This window comes from Onychostruthus taczanowskii, unplaced genomic scaffold (assembly GCF_017590055.1).
Source record: "Onychostruthus taczanowskii isolate IOZ18803 unplaced genomic scaffold, ASM1759005v1 scaffold55, whole genome shotgun sequence".
Taxonomy (NCBI): domain Eukaryota; kingdom Metazoa; phylum Chordata; class Aves; order Passeriformes; family Passeridae; genus Onychostruthus; species Onychostruthus taczanowskii.
In genome coordinates this window covers 4,089,866-4,109,311 of record NW_024503124.1, presented here as the reverse complement: position 1 = coordinate 4,109,311, position 19,446 = coordinate 4,089,866, and the positions used below count along the sequence as shown (strand labels likewise).

The 19,446-nt window shown below is 44.5% G+C and overlaps 1 protein-coding gene across 1 annotated transcript; it reads right to left on the bottom strand.

The window, feature by feature from the left end:
• Positions 1–130: 130 nt before the first annotated feature.
• Positions 131–19,240, bottom strand: PPP4R3B (protein phosphatase 4 regulatory subunit 3B). The gene is given in 16 exon segments (XM_041417169.1): positions 131–1,847; positions 2,557–2,759; positions 3,198–3,382; positions 3,858–3,997; positions 4,615–4,784; positions 5,020–5,178; positions 5,431–5,479; positions 5,481–5,626; positions 5,879–5,920; positions 6,534–6,636; positions 7,053–7,184; positions 7,522–7,638; positions 8,260–8,376; positions 8,567–8,644; positions 17,278–17,333; positions 18,792–19,240. Coding segments are annotated over 16 exon segments (1,935 nt in total). The 5' UTR covers positions 18,934–19,240; the 3' UTR covers positions 131–1,751.
• Between the last annotated feature and the right edge of the window lie 206 nt (positions 19,241–19,446).

Here is a 19,446-nt window from a genome sequence, read left to right as displayed (position 1 = left end):
TCCATCCAGGGGTATGGAGTTACTTCTGAAACCTGCATGGATAACTAACCTGAAACAATATCCTGCAACAGCCACATTGAAAAGTCTGAGTTCACCTTACCACGTGTAACAAACCAAACAAAAGCAATAATTATGGAATTACAGGGTCACATTTTAATTCCTGAATTTTACAGTTCAGCATTAATATCACCACATGTATACAAATGGTGTAAAACAAGTACAGTGGTATCTTTAATACAAAATAAACTTCTGTTTTATGGAAAAAACTATACTTCATATCTACACAGACAGCCCATCTTTTCCAAACAAGAGCTAAAATTAAAACTAACTACAAAAATCTCCAAAACAGAGAAACTGCTTCAGTTTAAACTATTCCAGGAGAAATGGACCCATAACACGTATTACAAGAGTGATCTATGTGGTGGATTGCAGCTGGTTCCATCTTTAACATCTCTGACACAGTCGCTGGGAAATCTCCTCTCACTCAGTCATGATCTCAGATCACATATGGGCAAACTAACATTAAAATATTTACAGTTCATGTGCTGCTCTTAAAAATAAAACCTGGACTGTTTGCCTCTGTCACCTTGCCATGAACTCCCCTGTTCCTGTCACAGTTCACTCACCTATGTGGAATGTGCTTTTGTGTTTTAAAAAAGCAGCTTTTGTACCACCCCAGGTTCAGGTGCTGCTTGTGGATTCCGCCTCCAAGCCCTCGAGGTGTTCTCCTGGCAATAACCCTGGCTTGGTCCAAACTGCCTTTGCTGTTAAAATGCTGCTCAGTCCATCTCTATGAAAAACCTGTGTGTTTCTTATTCCCACCTCAACCATGCAGCTCCCAAACAGGGAAACAGCTGCTCCAAGAGGAGGCAGCCCTGGAGCACCGTGGGGCACGTTGGAATTCAGGCTCTTCCCAACCTGAACCAACAGCTGAGGGATGTGCCAGGTGCAGCCCCACCATGACACAAGCAGCTCCTGCAGACCCTTGGGAAGCCACTGCTCCTTGGCATAGATATTTCTGGACGTCTCACTGACAAAACAAGCAAAACCTTCCATTTTGAATCCAGCTTCCATTCTCTCCTCTTGGAAAATACAAATTAAAACTTATTTTAACTGTTTGAAACAACTCAACATGCACTACAACTGCAGTGTCCCTCCCTCCAATCACGAGAAATGCAGTTTAGTTGGTAATAAATGGTCCCAAAATATGGATTGTTCTTATGCAAACAGAGTTAGTTTTCCCTTAAAATTTTTTTAAAAGAGGCATTGCTAAAAGAACACAACTGACAGCACCATTACAAAATTAAGATTACTGGGTTCAAAATTTAAGTTTGAATTTTTTTTCCTAGTTCTGTTAAACAATGGGGAAACCCTGCAATATTTTTTAAAAAGTGTTACCATACCTTTCCCTCCCCCTTTCCCTCCCAACACCTGAGACTTTCCTTGCTGAGAAGCCCTCATCCAGGTTCTGAGAATACTAACCCACCTTTTTTTAAAATTTTTCTTTTTTTTTTGACAGCCTGAATGGCAGACTCCTTACTTTCTAGAAAGACATTAAGTTCCTTGGAAGATTTGTGTTTACAGAACTAACCCTTTCTAGCTGATACACCGAGTTTCTTTTGCTACTCCTTGTATTATCTTATATACTCATGGGAGAAAGCTTTCTGATTCAGATTCTTTTTAGCTCTTAAAACAGTTGCAGCATTTGAAACCCCATAATAAAAGTTCTTATTCCAAAGTTTTGGTTTCTTTTATGAACCCAGACGAGGTCTTTTCCTTGGAGATGTCTCCTCCTCTTCGTCATCGTCTTCATCATCAGGATAATCCACTAGCCCAACTAGACTTCCCTGCCAATTAGAAAAAGGAAAAAGGAAGTTTTTATGTTGAAGAAGTACCTAGAAAGGTGCAAATTTTGAACAAAACCTCCAGCCAACCTATCCAGGGCACACCAGCCTTTGGCATTCCAAGTCCCATTTGCCTGGAAAATGGGTTTGAACCTCAAGCTGCAAAATGTACTGGAGCTTCCTCACTCCTCTGGGTCTGGACTGAGAACTGTTTAAGATTAATCACTGTCAGCCCAGCGGGACAGACACGAACTCCGAGGTGCAGGCTGACATCCCTTTGGCTGCTCAGCCTTAGGCTGGGCAATCAACCCCTGCCACGCTTTTCTGCAGCTGCTCAGGAGCTCAGTGGCTGAGGATTCCAATAATGCACGGCCGAGTCAGCCACCACACAGGGGTCACTCGCTGCACTTGTCTCCTCAAAAGCACTGGGCAATTCCCCAGCCAGCGGGGCACTAACAGTTCCCAAAAACCCCCTTTCCTTTGTACATCAGGTACACAGAGCAGCAACTGAGCAGAACAAAACGTGGAAACAGTGAAACGACGCAGAGGGTGTGGGATGAGACTGCACCCACCAGATTCCACCAGAGCCCAGCCCCACTCAGACCTCCCCAGAGCAGCGAGGGGCTCAGGTGAATTTATGCCCAACTCAGCCCTGTTGCCCGCAGGCTGTTGCTGCTGTCACCCTGGGACAGCCCCACACGAGTTCTCCCACCTTGGGGGCTGGCACCGCCGGGCTCAGGGCCGTGTTCTTGGAAGAGGAGCCGTTGGAGCTCGCTGGTGATGTCTGAGCTGCCACGGATTTGCTGTTTGCGCCGTTCGCACCGTTGGCTGCGCTGGCTGAGTGGGAAAAAGTGAATTTGAATCCCCCAGCTGAAGTCCTTTTTGGAAGATTCTCTTTGTCTTCACTCTCCTTAGCTGAGGGACAAACATTGTCACACTTAGGTATCAGCTGCACACCAAGGAGTACAATCCACATCACAGTGCAATCGCAGGGCGAGAGCCAGCAGGTTTTTTGGTTCCAATTCTGCTGCAATTCTCAGTTCCCCAACCAAGCCCATCCTGAGCCCACCAGCAGCAAACCGAGCAGGGCCTGGATGCTGAGGGCACGGGGACATGGCTCACCTGGAGCACACAGGCACATTCAAAGTCCTGCTTTTGGATACCATTTAAACTCGTTATTTTAATCCTAAACTGGCTTGCGAAGACACATTTGGATCTCAAGACTCAATTACACGGAATACCCTGTGCTGCTGCTTGAGGTACAGAGCACAAACCACGGGTTAGTCTGGGTGATACTCCACGTATCTGCCATGGAGCACTTCCAGTGCCAACAAGCTCAAACAGAGTAAATACCTTTTTTAGTTTCCATAAATTTCTCATAGCTATCTGGAAAATCATCCTCCTGTTTTGACTTCTCAACTGGAGGTACAACAGCTTCGCCTTCTTCCTCTTCATCTTCATTGAACCACATTTCTTCATCCTCCTCCAAGGCTCTGGCATCCCTGCGGAATCTATTGCTACGCAATATGGATGGGACACTGTAAGAGACACACACAGGGATTCCAGCTTGGCTGCTGTTTCAGGCTCGGGATCAGAAATGCCCTACAGAGCCCTAGAGGGAACTCAGTGCACTTGAGAAGGCAATGCAGCTCCATCTCTGGTTCTGCCCTCACCCCAAGACTCACCAACACCCCAGCTGATGGCAAGCCAGACTGAATCCCAAATCAGAGCGACAGAGCAACATTTTGCTCTTCTCTTAGAGAGTTCTCTCTCTTCTCTTAGAGTGTTTTACGAAAATAACATTTAGTCCACTGGCCAACATCAGCTCTACTACACTTGGCCACAAGGAAAGGCAGATGGGGCTTTCCTCTAATCTGAGAAGTTTCCACCAAGAATGAAACCCAGCCCCAGTCCCAGCCTCCTGCTCCTGCTGCCCTCTGGGAAAGAGAAAAGCAAGGAGCAGAGCACAGCAGCAGCCCCTGCCAGGCTCAGGGCACAGAAACCAGGGCCTACCTGTTCAGCTTCTGGCTTTGTCGGTCCTTCTCCTGCTCATATTTTGTCTTCAGTCCCTTGAACGTCTGAACATACTCAATAGATTCAAGTGCATTATAGAAGTTTTCAACTATATGTGCAATAAGGGACTTAATATCTTCCTGCAGAAGAACAAAACAGGATTTCAGCCTCAAATGGGCACAAGAAGAAGTTCACAAAGCTTTTGAGTTTAGTTTGGAAAGAAACTGATTTCTTGCCCAGAGCCAAAGCGATATTGTACAATATCATACAAATGTGAAACATGAAATCAGATTTATCTTTGATAAAAGAGATGAGATTGAGAAATAATGATTAGGCTTCCCATAGAAATAGACAATGGACCCGGCAGTGTCCCAGTTGTATTTGTGACACTTCTGTTAAACAAAGATCTTTTATGTGGGAGAACTGTGCCCTGTCCTCCCCACAGGCTCCAGCTCTCCCCACTCCTCAGCAACTACAGCAGCTCATGTGGGACCAGGAACCTTTTGGTCAGTCCCCCTCTGTCAAGTCTCTCACCCTATCAGGCAAATCCTAAAATTCCTAATGTTCTTCTTGCTGGAAAAGACAGCAGCCACCATATCCTACAACTAAAACCCGCCCTTCACTTTCACAGACCACAAAGATTCCCAGCAAAGCCTCCCACACACGAAGGTGCTGGCAGCAAGTGGCTCAGGAGCTGCTGCAAGTCCTTGTTTTCCAAGGAGCTGGCTGCTCCTGCAAGAGCTGCAGCTGCACTCACCACTCTGATGAACTCGAAGAGCTCAATCACAGCAGAGTTGAGCAGGTTGTACCGCGTGCCGTTGTCCAGCAGGGCGTTGATAACTGGCTCAAAGAGGTTTCCCTTGGTGATGTAACGATTATAGAATTCATCTTTCAGCCCGATTATCCTCCTCATAAAGCGGAGAGCACCTGTGGGAAGGAAAATTCAAGGAGTTAATAACCACGTGCCAGGGTTTGTGGAAAGAACTGAAACCCCTCGTGTTACCCAGAGGAAGATGGGACCCCAAACCCAGAGCGTGCCAATCTCATCCACACCCACTAACACAAATTCCAAGTGTACACTGGAACACCTTCCCACAGATTCCAAGTTCCACACAGTCCCACCATGCCTGGAAGAAGGAAATCACAACAGCTCCATACTCACACAAGGCCAGAAATGTGTGTTTTGAATTCATCAATACCAGCACTCTTCTTAGCAAATCTTTGTTCATAATGTAATTCTTGATGTGATATGTGTGGTGTTCCACACAAAAAGTAAGCAGCTCCAAAATTAAGGCAAGTAGTTGTGCTGTTTGGTAATTATCTGCAAGAAAAATGAACAATTTCAGCTTTCAGTAGCAAGCTTGATAAGAAAAAAAACCCCACTAACTTAAAAACAAATGAAAATGTTCTTTCAGCTTCCAGTCATCTAAACTGAATCAAAGCTCCTGCATCTATTTCAGTAAAAAGGATTAACAGAAATAAAATATGGGCATGCCTAACTAATTTTTTTTAACAGAGTGCCATACACAGCACACAAGACAAGTTTCAAAACTCAAAGTCAAGTCAGACTTACCAGGACAAATTGTATTACTCTTAGTGGATCCAACTACTGCATCTGATAAAGATGTGTTTTGAATTCATCAATACCAGCACTCTTCTTAGCAAATCTTTGTTCATAATGTAATTCTTGATGTGATATGTGTGGTGTTCCACACAAAAAGTAAGCAGCTCCAAAATTAAGGCAAGTAGTTGTGCTGTTTGGTAATTATCTGCAAGAAAAATGAACAATTTCAGCTTTCAGTAGCAAGGTTGATAGGAAAAAACACCCTACTAACTTAAAAACAAATTTAACTGTTCCTTCAGCTTCCAGTCATCTCAAGTGAATCAAAGCTCCTGCATCTATTTCAGTAAAAAGGATTAACAGAAATAAAATATGGGCATGCCTAACTATTTTTTTTTAACAGAGTGCCATACACAGCACACAAGACAAGTTTCAAAACTCAAAGTCAAGTCAGACTTACCAGGACAAATTGTATTACTCTTAGTGGATCCAACTACTGCATCTGATAAAGAAAATAAAAACAAAAATCTGAAAAAGCTTTTCAAAGCACTGTCAAGATTTAAAAGATGAGGATAAACAATCAGTTCTACCAAGTGGTCAGATTTTTCATCAGATCAAAGGTTTGTGAGCTACAGGGACATAAACGTGCAGCAAGAACACAGCCAGGTGAGATTTCTGTATTTAATTTACCTTACAAAGTTTTAAATCCATCTAGGTGAAAATGTATAACCTAAACTTAGCTTAGGAATAAAGCACCAATCCTAATTTTTTCAAATAATGCATTAAAATGAGTGCATTTTAATTTACAGACACTGCATTTTAATTACAGACACTCTGCTTTACAGGAAGTATATTTTAAATGCAATTAACAATTGTATATTAGCATGATTAACATCAAGGAAGTGCATCTTGCACAAAGCACAGCACAAAGCTACAGCAGCATCCAGAGCTGCAGGGAAGGGCTGAGAACTGCTGCCCACAGAGGCCCTGTCCCTGGGGGAGCAGCACTTTTCCACAAGCACATTCCCAGGCTGATCCCTGGGACCAGCACTGTCAGTCACTGCCAAACACTACAGGCCTGAAGGGAAGAAAAAGAAAATGAAAATATTCTGTACCTTTTTCACATTTATCTTCTGATGTATTGGCCAGAAGCGGAGCAGTGAGAACGTGCATACAATGGTTGTAGAAGAAATTGAGAAATTCACTCTTTTCTGTTTTCTAAAACAAAAATAACTTTATTAAACACTGGGATTTGTACACAGGCTTTTAAAGAAGAGCAGTAACATAGGAAACAGCCCATACAGAATTCTACTGGCTCCTTCAGGTCTGCCTGTATATTTGTTGGGCCTGCAGGACTGTCTTTGCTCCAGGAAGATCAGTTTTTGCATTTTGGGGCAAATAACCAAGCTCACAGTCACCAAAAAATCCCCACCGTGCAAACATCTACTGAAAAAACATCAACAACTCAAAAAGCTTGACAAAACTTTTTTAATGAACACCTGCACAACGCCCCAGAATGGAAAGGTTAATCTTATTTTTGGCTTGTTTAAATTCAGTATCAGAGCAAACACGGAGAATGTCAGGTTTTCAGCTCTGCTGAGACAGTGCAGTATCTGTACCCCCCCTCTCCTTACATTGGCTGTGGCTAGCATATTCTCTGGGTCAATCAGAGTTCTCAGCAGCCCCATTAGCTGAACAGCTCCCCCCAGCTCCGGATCTGTGTCGCAGATCATCTGCTCGATGACCACATTGATGAGGAGGATGTCCTGCAGAAAAATCCCAAACAAACACCAAACAATTAGACAGTTTCAAGAGTGGAAAGCAATTTCCATAGTCTATGTAATTTTCTGAAGACAATTTTAAATGAAACTGAAGAATTGAGAGTTGCATTTGGATACAGAAATTCTGGCAAGCACAACTCTCCACACCTACAACCCTTGTTAGTCAGATTTCCAAAACTGTGAACTCATACAACACCAACATGCTCAGAGCTGTTTGTATATTAAAGCTACTTTTTCCTGTACTTCTAGAGGTTTGTTTTGCTGTTTTGTTTGTCTCTTCCTTGCCCAAAGACTCAACAAACTGCAAAGCACTGTGACTTACATCATCACTTTGCTGGGCCTCTTGCATCACAAATTCTCGGACCATGGATGGGCTAAATTCTACCAGATAAGAAAATATATCTGTAGCAGCAGATCTAACTTGCAGATCATCCATTCCCTAATAAAGAGAGAAATTGATTAGCAAGAACAAATTAAGCTGGTATTTATTACCAAGTAAAGCTGAAAGTAATAGGTAGTTTTAAGTTTTGGGAACATCTCATTACCAGAGTTTCTATGAGACACAGTAATAGTGTTACAGAAAAACGTTAATAAACCAGCAAAATGAATTGCAATGTTCAGGCAGCAACAGCTGCTTCAACCACAGGAGTGAAAGAAATTCTGTTTTCCCACTGCTGATTAGGACAGATTAATCTGCTAACGACAGGATTACGGGATCTTTTGGGAGGAACCAGCCAACAGTTCAAGATTATCTAAAAATACTTCTTGGGCCCTGGGCCAGCAACAACCACAACAACAATCCAGCTGCATGAAGAGCCTCTGCCAGTTTCTACACCCCCTTGTCCCAAGGACTGTGCTGAGCACAGGCTCACACAGAATGAAAATGCCCAGAGCAGCCAGGTCAGGCACTTCAGAGCTGGGGGCAGCCTCTGCATTGGGAACGCTCCAATCAACTCCCACTGCCGGCACAGCAAAACTGACACGGAGGGGCTCAGCAGAGCCAAAACTGCCCCAGTGGCTGTAGCTCTTCCACGTGGTTTCAGCTTGAAGTTTCACTCACCATTACAATTTCAAGAGCTGGAAGAATTCCCAACTTTGCCAAAGTTTTGAAGAACGCATCTCTGTTCTGAGGTTGTAACGTCTGAGAAAAGGCGCAAAATTCCTTGAAGAAGTTGACCTGTCACACAGGGAAAAAGGAATTTGGGTCAGAAAACTCCCTGAAAGGATGAAACAGTTACATTTTGCGGCAGAGTTCGTGTGCTGGCTGGCTCTACAGAAATCCCCCAGTGACTGCAGAAGAGTTTCACTGTTTCTCCTTCATCCCCCGACCCAGAGCCCTGCAGGCACCCCAGGCAGCTGGCACTCACCAGTTCACACCGTTTGTCGTCGTCTGTAGCTTCGTCTGTCAACTGTGCAAAAACTTCTGATAAAAACTTCTCGTCTTCCTGTGTAACACACAAAAGGAACACACCTTACACAGCGCCTCTGGAAAACAACTGCCACCCCCTACAGGAGCCAGCCCTGCAGAAAGTCCAGCTCTCCATCCAATTTATCCCAAAAAACACAAATGCCAGAGCACACATCCATCCAGTGGGATCTTTCCCAGGGCATTGTTTCAGCACTCCCTCTGAGCAGCAGAAGCAGCTCCAGGAGAGCAGAGCCAGGTGAAGCTGAGTTCAGTGATGGTCCCTAAAACTGCGATTACAAAGTGCCAGCCAAGGGACAACTTTGCAGCCATGTCCCCATTACCTTACTCACAATAAAACAACCTCTCCCACTTGCACATGCTCTGCTTTGTCAGGAAACTTTATGGACTATTACTGGCTTTTCACATTCACATCCTCTGTTACCAAGAGATATTTAAGCATATACAGGAACACCTCACTTCTTGCAAAGCATTTCAGTTACCCCGTAAGATCAAGAGGTACCCAAAAACCAGGGTGAACATCAGCATCTCTCAAGGGTTCAGGCACTTTCTGCCCTTTGATTATTATGCACTCTTTCACACTGAGAATACTGCAGGCATTCTCTCAAATTCAAATGTTTGTTACCTTTTAAAGACAATATAAATCTGACAGCAAACACTAACATGCTACAGCTTTACAAAATTTTGCACCACTGTACCAATTCAACCCAATAAACTTGTGCATTGAACAAAAATGAACAGAACAGCAGCATTCCAATAAATATACATGAACTTTACATTGCATAACACAGAGTGTGCTTACCTCTCTATTTTGCTGTGTGCTGTCACTAAAATCTGTCTGCTTTATTAGAGTAACAATACAGAATTTTTACAGTTACAGCAATGCCAACCAAAGACTGGCAAACCTTCTCCTGACAAGTTTAAGACGTGGGGATAGAAGTGCTTTACAAACAAATGATACCTGGAATCAACATCACAGGGAGTGCAACATACACAGATTTAGTGGTTTATTTTAAGCTTTGCTGGCTTAAACAGCTTAATTAACCCTGGTACAAAAAAAAAACCCCAAACCATACTACAATCAACAGCAGGTAGAGTAGAAAATCCCCACTGCAGAACACCTGAGCACAGAAACATCTCCTGCTTGTCTAAGGCTGCTGCTCAGCCCAGTCCTGTGTCCTGAAGCATGGGATGGATGGAGGTTCCCTTCCCACGTGGCTGCCCTTCCAGCAGCAGCAGCACTGGGATCTAGTGCTCCGTGGCACGTAGAAAGGAGCTTTGCTGCCGTGGCAAGCACAATCTGCTGCTCCTCTAAACTGCCTTCTCCCAGGGAGCTTTGCCAGTGTATTTAGGGTAACAGGACGTCCCATGTGTTCCCCAAACCCAAAGGAGCTTTGGAGTTCTTGTGCCCAACAAGCTGATTTACACCACAGGCCTGCGAAAGCAGTCCTGGACCTCAGGTCCCCACGACTTCAAGTGGGAATTTTCCTCAAGTGTGCTATAACATCTTTTCCATGCGTGCTTTTTTCTAAACCTGTAATTCTCAAGCATCAACATTATCTGTAAATCACCACACATCTCAACTACAGGCTTTAGAATCAGCAGGCAAACCTGTGTGCACATGGCAAAGACAGCCATGGCAGACCCAGCAAAGAACTGTCAGAGAATTTCAGAACCTTCTGCAAGGAGTACTCGAGGTAACAGCAAATCAGAGTTCTCTGTTACTGCATAATTAAATATTCAGTATTGAAAAGCCCCAATGAAAAAAAAAAAGAACTCTATAGCTTAAAAATCTCTAAATGCAAACAGGACTGTGGCCTCAGGAGCATAATACTGAATTTACTTTTAGTTTTTGAAAATATATGTAAAAGAATTTAAAGGAAAATCTTTATTTAATACAAAGCTCATAATTTCACAAGAGGGATTTAATTTTTTGTTTCTTTCTGCTATTGAGCCACAAAGAAGATAGTAGAAAGCAGCCAAATAGCATATTCATGCAATTCTCTGCAATTACTCAGTTTTATTTGCCAGTCCTCTATTAAACTCTTAACCACATTTCACCCATATCTGAACTCATGAGTATATTCCATATGGATATGTTATGTCTGCAGTGCCCCTTTCTTTCCACCATTTTTACTCCCTTCCTCTTTTCCTCAACTCTTGGTGTGTCACAGAGGCTCTCCACACTCACCCCAGGAGTATGGGGTGAGTATGTGATGTATCCTACACAAATGGACCATTTTTGGACACAGATAAACAGAATAAAGCCACCTGGGTACCCATGAGTTTGCACAACACAGCACCAGCTGACAACCCCAAAATGCCATGAATTCACACAGCTCTTCACTGAGGCTCCTTCCAGGGTCCCAACCACCTTGGAGCCTCTTCTGACTACAAACTGTGCAGGACAGTTTTTCATAAAGTAACAGCTTGGTTTTTTCTTATCACTTCTGGGTATCAGTATGAAAAAAAATCCAGCAACTAGTTACTTAATCTTTAAGACAACAGGAATATTTGAAATTGGTACTATGATGTAACAGCAGTGTAACAGGAATGGTTCTGAACATGCTCTTTGGAATCACAGATCCAGAATTGTTACAAAACCAGCACAATGTGCCTAATACAGAATACAGCAAGTTACCTGTTCTCTAAATACCTACACAAACTTGACCAAAAGTTGTGTGTTGCTTGGGAATCAAGGAGAAATATCTTCAGCTTTACAACCCATTAAAAAAATATTCATATACTCACCTGAAATGTACCTTTTCAAAACACAAAATCAAAGTATCAGAGAGCAGGGCAAACATTCAAAACACTGTGCAAATGATGTGTGTGATTAACTGCAATCCATTTTGAAACTACAGCTATAAATCATAGTTCTCTGCTTCTGACCAAACAATCAGGGTGTCCTGTTTGAGAAAAAACCAAGAAAATAATTATTTCTGAAACAGGTCTGTACTATATATTAACCTCCACTCCTTTAAAGCCAATGTCTAAAGAATAAGTAATTTTAATTAAAGTTACACTTGTCAAAAAAAAAGCATAAACCACTAAAATATTACATCATGTTCTGCCATACATCAACTTTCTTGTTATTTTATAGCCATTAACTTACACAAAATATATTTAAAGATACTGTTTTTCATATCCAAGCCACTTATGATGGCATTTCTCTGCAAGATACATTTCTTGAGCCAAGTCTTGAAATGGGAAGGCATACATTAGATTAAGAAAACCTACAATATAACAGGTTAAGTATTGTCATAGTAAGATAGAAACAAACCCCCTAAGATTTCAGTTTTCCCTTCAGAAAGAGTTTAAGACAGCCCTAGCTAAGTGAGATATAATGCCTAGCTAATGTTCAAATACTCCTTTCTGAATTAAAAGCCATACAGCTTGAATAATACAAAACTCCCAAGTTCTTACTAAAGTTACAACCACCTTGCCAGTTATTTTCATTCCAGCCAGGTTTTCCTTCTCTGTTATTATTGTCTCCATCAATTCAATTTGTGCACTTGCACAGCACACCTGGAAGTTTTGGTGGAATTTCTGAATAGGCTAAAATGGTTTTTGAGGAGATTTTATTAGGATACTTGCTGCTGTCCTGTAAGGAATGCAAGCCTGTACTTCAACATTCAGTTGAATATATATTCAAGACAATATAGAGTGGTTGTGGTTTGACCCAGCTGCCAAGGAAGTACCACACAGCTGCTCACTCACTTCCTCCCACCACTGGGATGGGAAAGAGAATCAGGACAAGGTGAAAGTTCTATTCTTGAGGTAAGAACAGTTTCCAAAATGAAATAAACTAAAATATAATGAGCAATTATAATAGTTACAGGAAAAAAAAAGAAAAAAAAAGAAGGGGAAGAAAGGAATAAATCCTGACAGTTAAGTGATGCTCAGCACCACCTGAGCAGCAATCAGCCCCTCCCAGCCAACCCCCCAGTTTATCCCAGGGTATGGAACATCCCCCTGGCCAGCTCAGCTGTCCTGGCCACGCTCCCTCACAGCTCCTCACTGCCAGAGCAGGGGGAACTCATCAGTCCTTGACTCAAGGTAAGCACTGCTCACAACAACTAAAACATCCCTGTGCTATCAGTGTCGTTCTCATCCTAAATCCAACCACAGCACTGCACCAGCTGCTGGCATGAAAATTCACTCTGTCCCAGACAAAAGCAGGAGAACAGTTCTCCATCCTACAGCAAACTCATCTTCATATAAAAATATCCAAACTGAGCAGCTCTCTGCTAACTCTCCAGAATATTTGATGAGCTCCAGCAAAACTGTTCAACATTCCAAGTCTGACTTCCTGAACTGTTATTACAGTTTTTTAAATACTGAAGTGTTTTTTAAACACTAACAAGCTTTTCCTTAATGGTCAGCAAGGTAATTAATTCCCACATTTACAACATTCAATATTCACCACACAACTCATCGAAGCTGGTTAGGTCTTTAGACCACTTTTAGTGAACACAAAATATTAAGAGTGGTATCCTTAAGCTCAGCAATGAAACCCAAAAAACACCTGATGATATTCCTTAGGTGCTTCAGGGGCAGTAAGGTTTAAACAGACCTTTGTAAATGCAGTTATCTGGGCTTACACAGGTCAGGGAGCACTCTCTACTTCCAGGTGTGAGGGGATTGACATTTGGGAAGCAGAGCTGGCATGGGACAGTGGGTTCCCTCTTCCATCAGCAGTTATTTGGAAAACACACATCTGTCTCAACACAACCTCCCAGCTGCTACAACTACCACTGGAACATGAATGAACAGCAGCAGCACTGGTACAGCATTAATTCTTCATTTCTACAGTAATCCTAATTCCTCAATACCCACGGGGAGTTGTATATCTTGGGAGTTTTGTCTTTGCCCTTTTCTTCTCTTTGAAAATGAAGTTAAGAACAACATCAGCGTTGGCAAATGCCTATCAATAGATCCATTTCCTTCTCCCAAAATAATCAAGGCCACACTAAAAACAATGGAATTTGCACAGACAATTTTTTTTTTTCCTTTCTTACTAATTTTTACACATTTCTTTAGCGAAAAAAAGTTTCCCTGTTGTGGAAAGAACAGAGTTCAATGCACTGTGGTTTCAGCACTGTTGTGAGTTGTTTATTTATATTGCAGTGTCCTATATTACAGTTGCACTTTTCTCCTACAGAGAAATATTAATAGGGAGACTCTCTGCTGCCAGGCTCCATCACAACTGGTCCAAGCTCTTAGAGCTGACATGGTTTTCATTCACAGCTGTCCCCCCTCATCTCCAGCTCAGGACCTCTGGATCTCTGTATTTACCTTGTGCCATTTCAGAGTCAACAACTCAACTGGGCTTCAAGGGAAAAATAGTAATTGTCAACTGCACATACTGAAAAGCCTCATCAGCTCCCTGACCTGGTTCTTGTTCAGAGACTAATAAAAAAAAAATAATTCTTAAGTACAATTTTATGGCTGCTACAGAATTTCAAATCTGAAATGTTTACCTTGAAACATTCTGTGCAAGTACTGATGGCCTGACACTCAAAATCAATGCACTGCAGGTAAGCTGAGCCTCAGAGGTGCTTCACTGAACAAAGAAGGACACGCACATTCAGCAGCCCTATTCATAGCCCGGGATGATTCAAGTAAGAGAATTAACGCAGGAACTTAAAATGACTCCAGGCACCCAGGGACTGCAGTCAAAAATTTGTGAAAATTCTCGAGTTACTGAATGGTACTTGTTACAATCTGTACTGCCCACACAAAGCACAAGTTATATAAGCTTTTCCAAAAATATTTCAGAAAGACTGAAAGATGGTTTCAAGAGAAAATAATTGTCCAGAACCAATATAAGACGTACTCATCTGGCACACACTTCCTGCATGACCTCAGACAACCCACGAAGAGCAGACAGACACCTTCCAGGCCGAGCTCTACCACACTCCCACCTGCTTAGAGGCCATGCTGCTCCATCCACGAGCAACAACAACGTTCCTTAATTCACTCAAGCACCAATAAAGACAAAAAAGATTAATTCTGAACAAAAACTGAAACTCAGAGCAGTTCAAACCCTTCTCCAGTGCTGGTGCTGGTGTGCACAGTGTCTGCTACTCCACCCCTCCGTGCTCCTGCACTGCACCACGTCCCCATGCCAGCACCAATGTGCTGCACAGGGAAGCAGATGGGGAACACGTGGGGATAAAAACGAATCCAGCGGGAAGACATGTTTCAACTGACTCAGTCCTACATCCAACCTGCCACTAGATGAAACAGCAGTGAAAAAGCCCTCTGGCAACTGCTCTGGCTGCCTTTAACAGCACCCCTGCAAATGTGTTAAATCCTGGCCACCAGGAACTCCTATTCTGCCTCGAGCAAAGAGCTCTGTTGTCACACGATGGCAACTTTGAGCAAAAGACAGGATTTGCACAGGATCTTCATCTCAGAGCTGCAAACAGAGCACACCCAAAGCAAAGGTAACACCAGAAGGCAGCACTCCCAGTAAGGATTTCTGCAGCAGCTCCATGTCTTTCAGCCACGGACTCGCTCTTCTGCCAGTTCTGCCAGGGAACAGTAACCTCAAGCAGAGGCTGAAACATCAAATGGGTGTGGTGCCAACCTTTAAAACTAGGCCTGCCAGAGCCTCCAGAACACATCTGACCCTGCCCTCTGGCTAACGTGGGGTGTCCAGCAGAGGTGTGTAACTCTCAATGCCTATGCCCCAAAATCCAGGGGGACCTAAAGCTCTCCAGGCTCTCATGTTCTTTGCATTCATCTAACTAGACATAATTTTGCGCTGGCACCTTTGTCTGACCCATCCAAGCCCAATTTCCCTTGAGAAAGGGAAAGTCGTGATGACAGTGTGCCCAACACCTGGCCAGAATGAATTCCCCAGGAACCACAGACACGACTGGAGCAGGGAGGTAACAGGCCTGTCCTCTTTGGGGTTGGTCAACAGCTACAGCACGACTTGGCACTAACAGTGTAATACTGGAAGTCACAGACTGATGCACAGCACCGAAAAATCAGGGCTCGGTTTCCTTCTTTCACAGGAGCTGTCGTGCAAACCACAATTAAGCGTTAAGTACCCTCTAAGTCCAGTCAAGTCATTTACATAAGGACAGACGTAGGCAGGGCATGTTTCTTTTCCTTCAAGCTGCACCACCCTGCAGCTTTCCCCAAATCCAAGACCATCAACTCCAGGACAATGCTCTGTGTCAGCTGAAAGCTGCACGAGGTTGCACAAACCTTAAGGAGCAAACAGAGAAGAAAAAGCTTTCTGCCACACGGACACAAAAGCATCAGTATCAGAAATAAAAGCCAGGCAAAACAAGCAAAATGGTAACAAAAGCTACTTAAATCACTTGAAAATTTGCTACCAAGTAAGTAAAAAAGGCCTACAATTAATCAGTTGTAGTTTCAGGAAACAGGGTGTGAAAGAAAGCATTTTAAAACTTTACAGCAACAAAATCTGCATTTGCATTTCACTATGAAGAGGTTTCCTCCAGTAAACAGGAAGCAGTTCAAGACTCTTGGCTTCTGGAGCTCTGCAGAGCTCCTTCCTCAGCACGGCCCCCCAAGGAAAGCCTACAGCCACCAACCCCTAACATGTGAAAAGCAGAAACCACAGCAAAGAGCCCCCTGGAAAGACTGGCCCAAAACTCCACATCACTGCTAACCTGAAGCGAGCCAACCCATGTCCACAAGATAACAAAGTCTCTTTCTCAAATTCTCACACTGTAAGTTGTCACTATAACAAAATCCTCAAAGATGTGTCCCTCTGTGACTCAGGAAGAACAAAATTACTGTTTTCTGCAGTGCTGAAACACTTCTGGATACCATAACGATAAAGAACAAGTATCAAACGCTGAAGGAACAGAGAACGCTGCAGAACAAAGGAACAGACAGAAAAAACTCCAGAAAACCCATGAGAACAATGCAGGCAGAGACATCAAAAATGCATGCTGAAAAAGGGAAAACAATACAAGCAGAAGAAATTCAGTAAGCTGATTTTTTTCAGTGGATGAAACAAAAATAACCTAATAACAACTGTTAACTGCTCCCAACTGTTTTACTTTGTCTTGCAGGAGGTTTACCCCTAGGAAAGGTAACTCTCACCATGGCTTGTGGCCTTACCTAGGACAACAGGAGCTTTCAGGGCTTAAAATAAAATCTAAACAGCAACAACAAAGAAAGGAGTCCCACAAAGACAAATTCCTTCATGTTATTTCCAGAAAAAGAACTCAATAAATAAATAAATACACTTCAACAGAGCTGGTCAAAGTTTTGCCTCCCTAATTTTACAATTATTTCAGATGGCCTGGCATAGGAGACAAAAGTTACACATACATGTTTTCAACTATCCTTCCTGTAATGATTTCAATATTTCTCCAAATTGCATATATTATCTTCAAAGCCTGAATTCCAAAAGGTATTTTTCTAGAAGACCCACATATTAATTTCTAGAATGTGAAGTGTCTAGCATCCACAGGCTTCTACGCAATTTTTTCACCTCTAAAAAACACCCATAAATTTTTTCACCTCTAAAAAACACCATCAACAATTGTATGTCCTCTTGCTTTTCCTTTTTTTCCTGAAAAATGCAATTACTCCAAGCACAAAACAATTCCTCAGCACCAGCAACCAGAGAAAGTAAAGCCTAGCAAAAATACTTGCCTGCTGTTTTTGATATGCAGTATTTGGATTTATCTTCGATTCTAACAGTAGTGAACCTGAAAAAGGTACGAAGAGAGATTTACTGAATCCAACAAAACAAACATCTCCACACATCTCACACCACTGCCCACGTGCCAGCCAACACTCTCAGCTTAATCCAAATCTCATGGAAAATCCACAAGAACCGCCTCCTTTAAATATAATTTCCTAAAATAAGCTAGGTAAAACAAAATTCAACAGGAATATCCCTATTAAAATAATTTTTTCTCTCCTACTTTAGTCCAAAATCCACTTTTAGCACTCTTTTCTTCTGAGATCTGGCGGAAGAACCAGCTTTTTTAGTGATCTTTTAGGCCAACTGTAAAAATTCCAGCAGGTAATGTGCTGCCCAGCATAAAAATGTTTTTGTCCAGAGAAGCCACGTGGGCCACTTGCTTTTATTCCCTTCAGCTGCCCTTCAGAAGTGAATCATTCAGCTACTATAAACGCAGGGACTTCATCTTGTGTATGCAAGTAGTGTATGTCTCCTGGCAACAGCTCCGGAGCAATTTATACCAGTCTTAGGTGGTTTATTTAGCACATTAGCACCTGCCGGCTGACAAAGTGGGGAACACGTACCTCCCCCCTCTAAAATAGACCCTTTAAGGTGACTTTAAAGTGCAATAAAACACAAGGGATGCCACCCGACTGGAACGCAACCAGGGAACTCCTGAGGAGAAAAAGAGCAACAAACAAACAAGTTCTTTTACAGAAGTAAGAAAGGGAGGAAAAGAGCACCTCAGAAGCAAAGGATATTGCTCTGAAAGAGAACAAAATGTCCCCACATGTCACAGCTTCAGCTCTGTTCAGGCCGAGGAGCCACAGCTGGCTGGGGTGACTGCATGGAGCTGGGTCTGGGGAGGTTCGGGATGGATATCAGGGAAAGGTTCTTCCCCCGCAGGGTGGTCGGGCACTGCCCAGGCTCCCCAGGGAATGGTCCCGAGGCTACCAGAGCTGCAGGAGCGCCTGGACAACGCTCTCAGGGATGGGTCTGGGGAGGTTCGGGATGGATATCAGGGAAAGGTTCTTCCCCCGCAGGGTGGTCGGGCACTGCCCAGGCTCCCCAGGGAATGGTCCCGAGGCTGCCAGAGCGCCTGGACAACGCTCGCAGGGCCACGCTGGGATTGTTGGGAGCTCTGTGCAGGGCCAGGAGCTGGGATTTGATGATCATGATGGGTCCCCTCCAGCTCAGAGTATTCCATAATTCTATGAACTGGGAGGGGAGAAGTCTAAGACCACAGTAGCAAACGCTGCCGTGTCTTGTGTGGTGAGGCAACCCCACACGATCCGCAACGTAAGGCAAAGCAGGGGGAGTGGAAATAATACCAATAACAACGATAATCCCCGGGGGTGTCCCAAGGGAAGGCACCATCAGCCGGGCCCGGCGGTGGTGGGGGGCAGCCCCGGCGCTCGGGGCCCGGAGCCGGGCGTGGGGCGAGGGGAAGCGGCCTGGGCAGCCCCGGCCACGCTCTCACCGTCCGACTCGGCGCGCACCAGCAGCGACATCCCCTTCAGCCGCTCCACGTAGCTGGAGGAGACGTGCCCGGTGCCCCTGTCGTCCCATTGCCGATCCTCGTTGAGCGTGTAGACCTTCACCCGCCGGCGGGTGTCCGACATGGTGCAGCCCCGGGCCCGCTCCGCCTCCGCGGGGGCGATGGAGCGAGGGCGGCGGGGAGCAAGCGGGGCCGCCGGGCCGCTCAGGGGCACCGCGGGGCCTTTAACGCGCCGCTTCCCATGGCGAGTCAGCGCCGCCGCGCCCCGGCCCGGGCCTCGCTGGCGCCGCTCCGCCTCAGCAGCTACTACAGCGCCGCCGCCATCTTGTAACCCGGCTCGGGCCGCCTTTCTCTTCCTCCCCGCCCGGGCACGGGCTCCCCTCGCAGGGGCTACGGCGGCCGCCCGCTGCCGCCGCGCCGCCGACGGGACGGCGGCCACAGGGGCGGGGCCGCGGGGCGGGGCCCGCGCGCGCTCCCTCACGGCGCCGAGGCGGGAACGGGGAGGCGGGAACAAAATGGCGGCTGCCCTCAGCCACAGGGGGGTGTGGGCGCATCGCTGCCTTTGAACGCCCGAGGCGTCTAAAGGGGGAATTGGCTCATATGGTCCCCAAAAAAACCTTTTTTTTTTTTTTTTTTT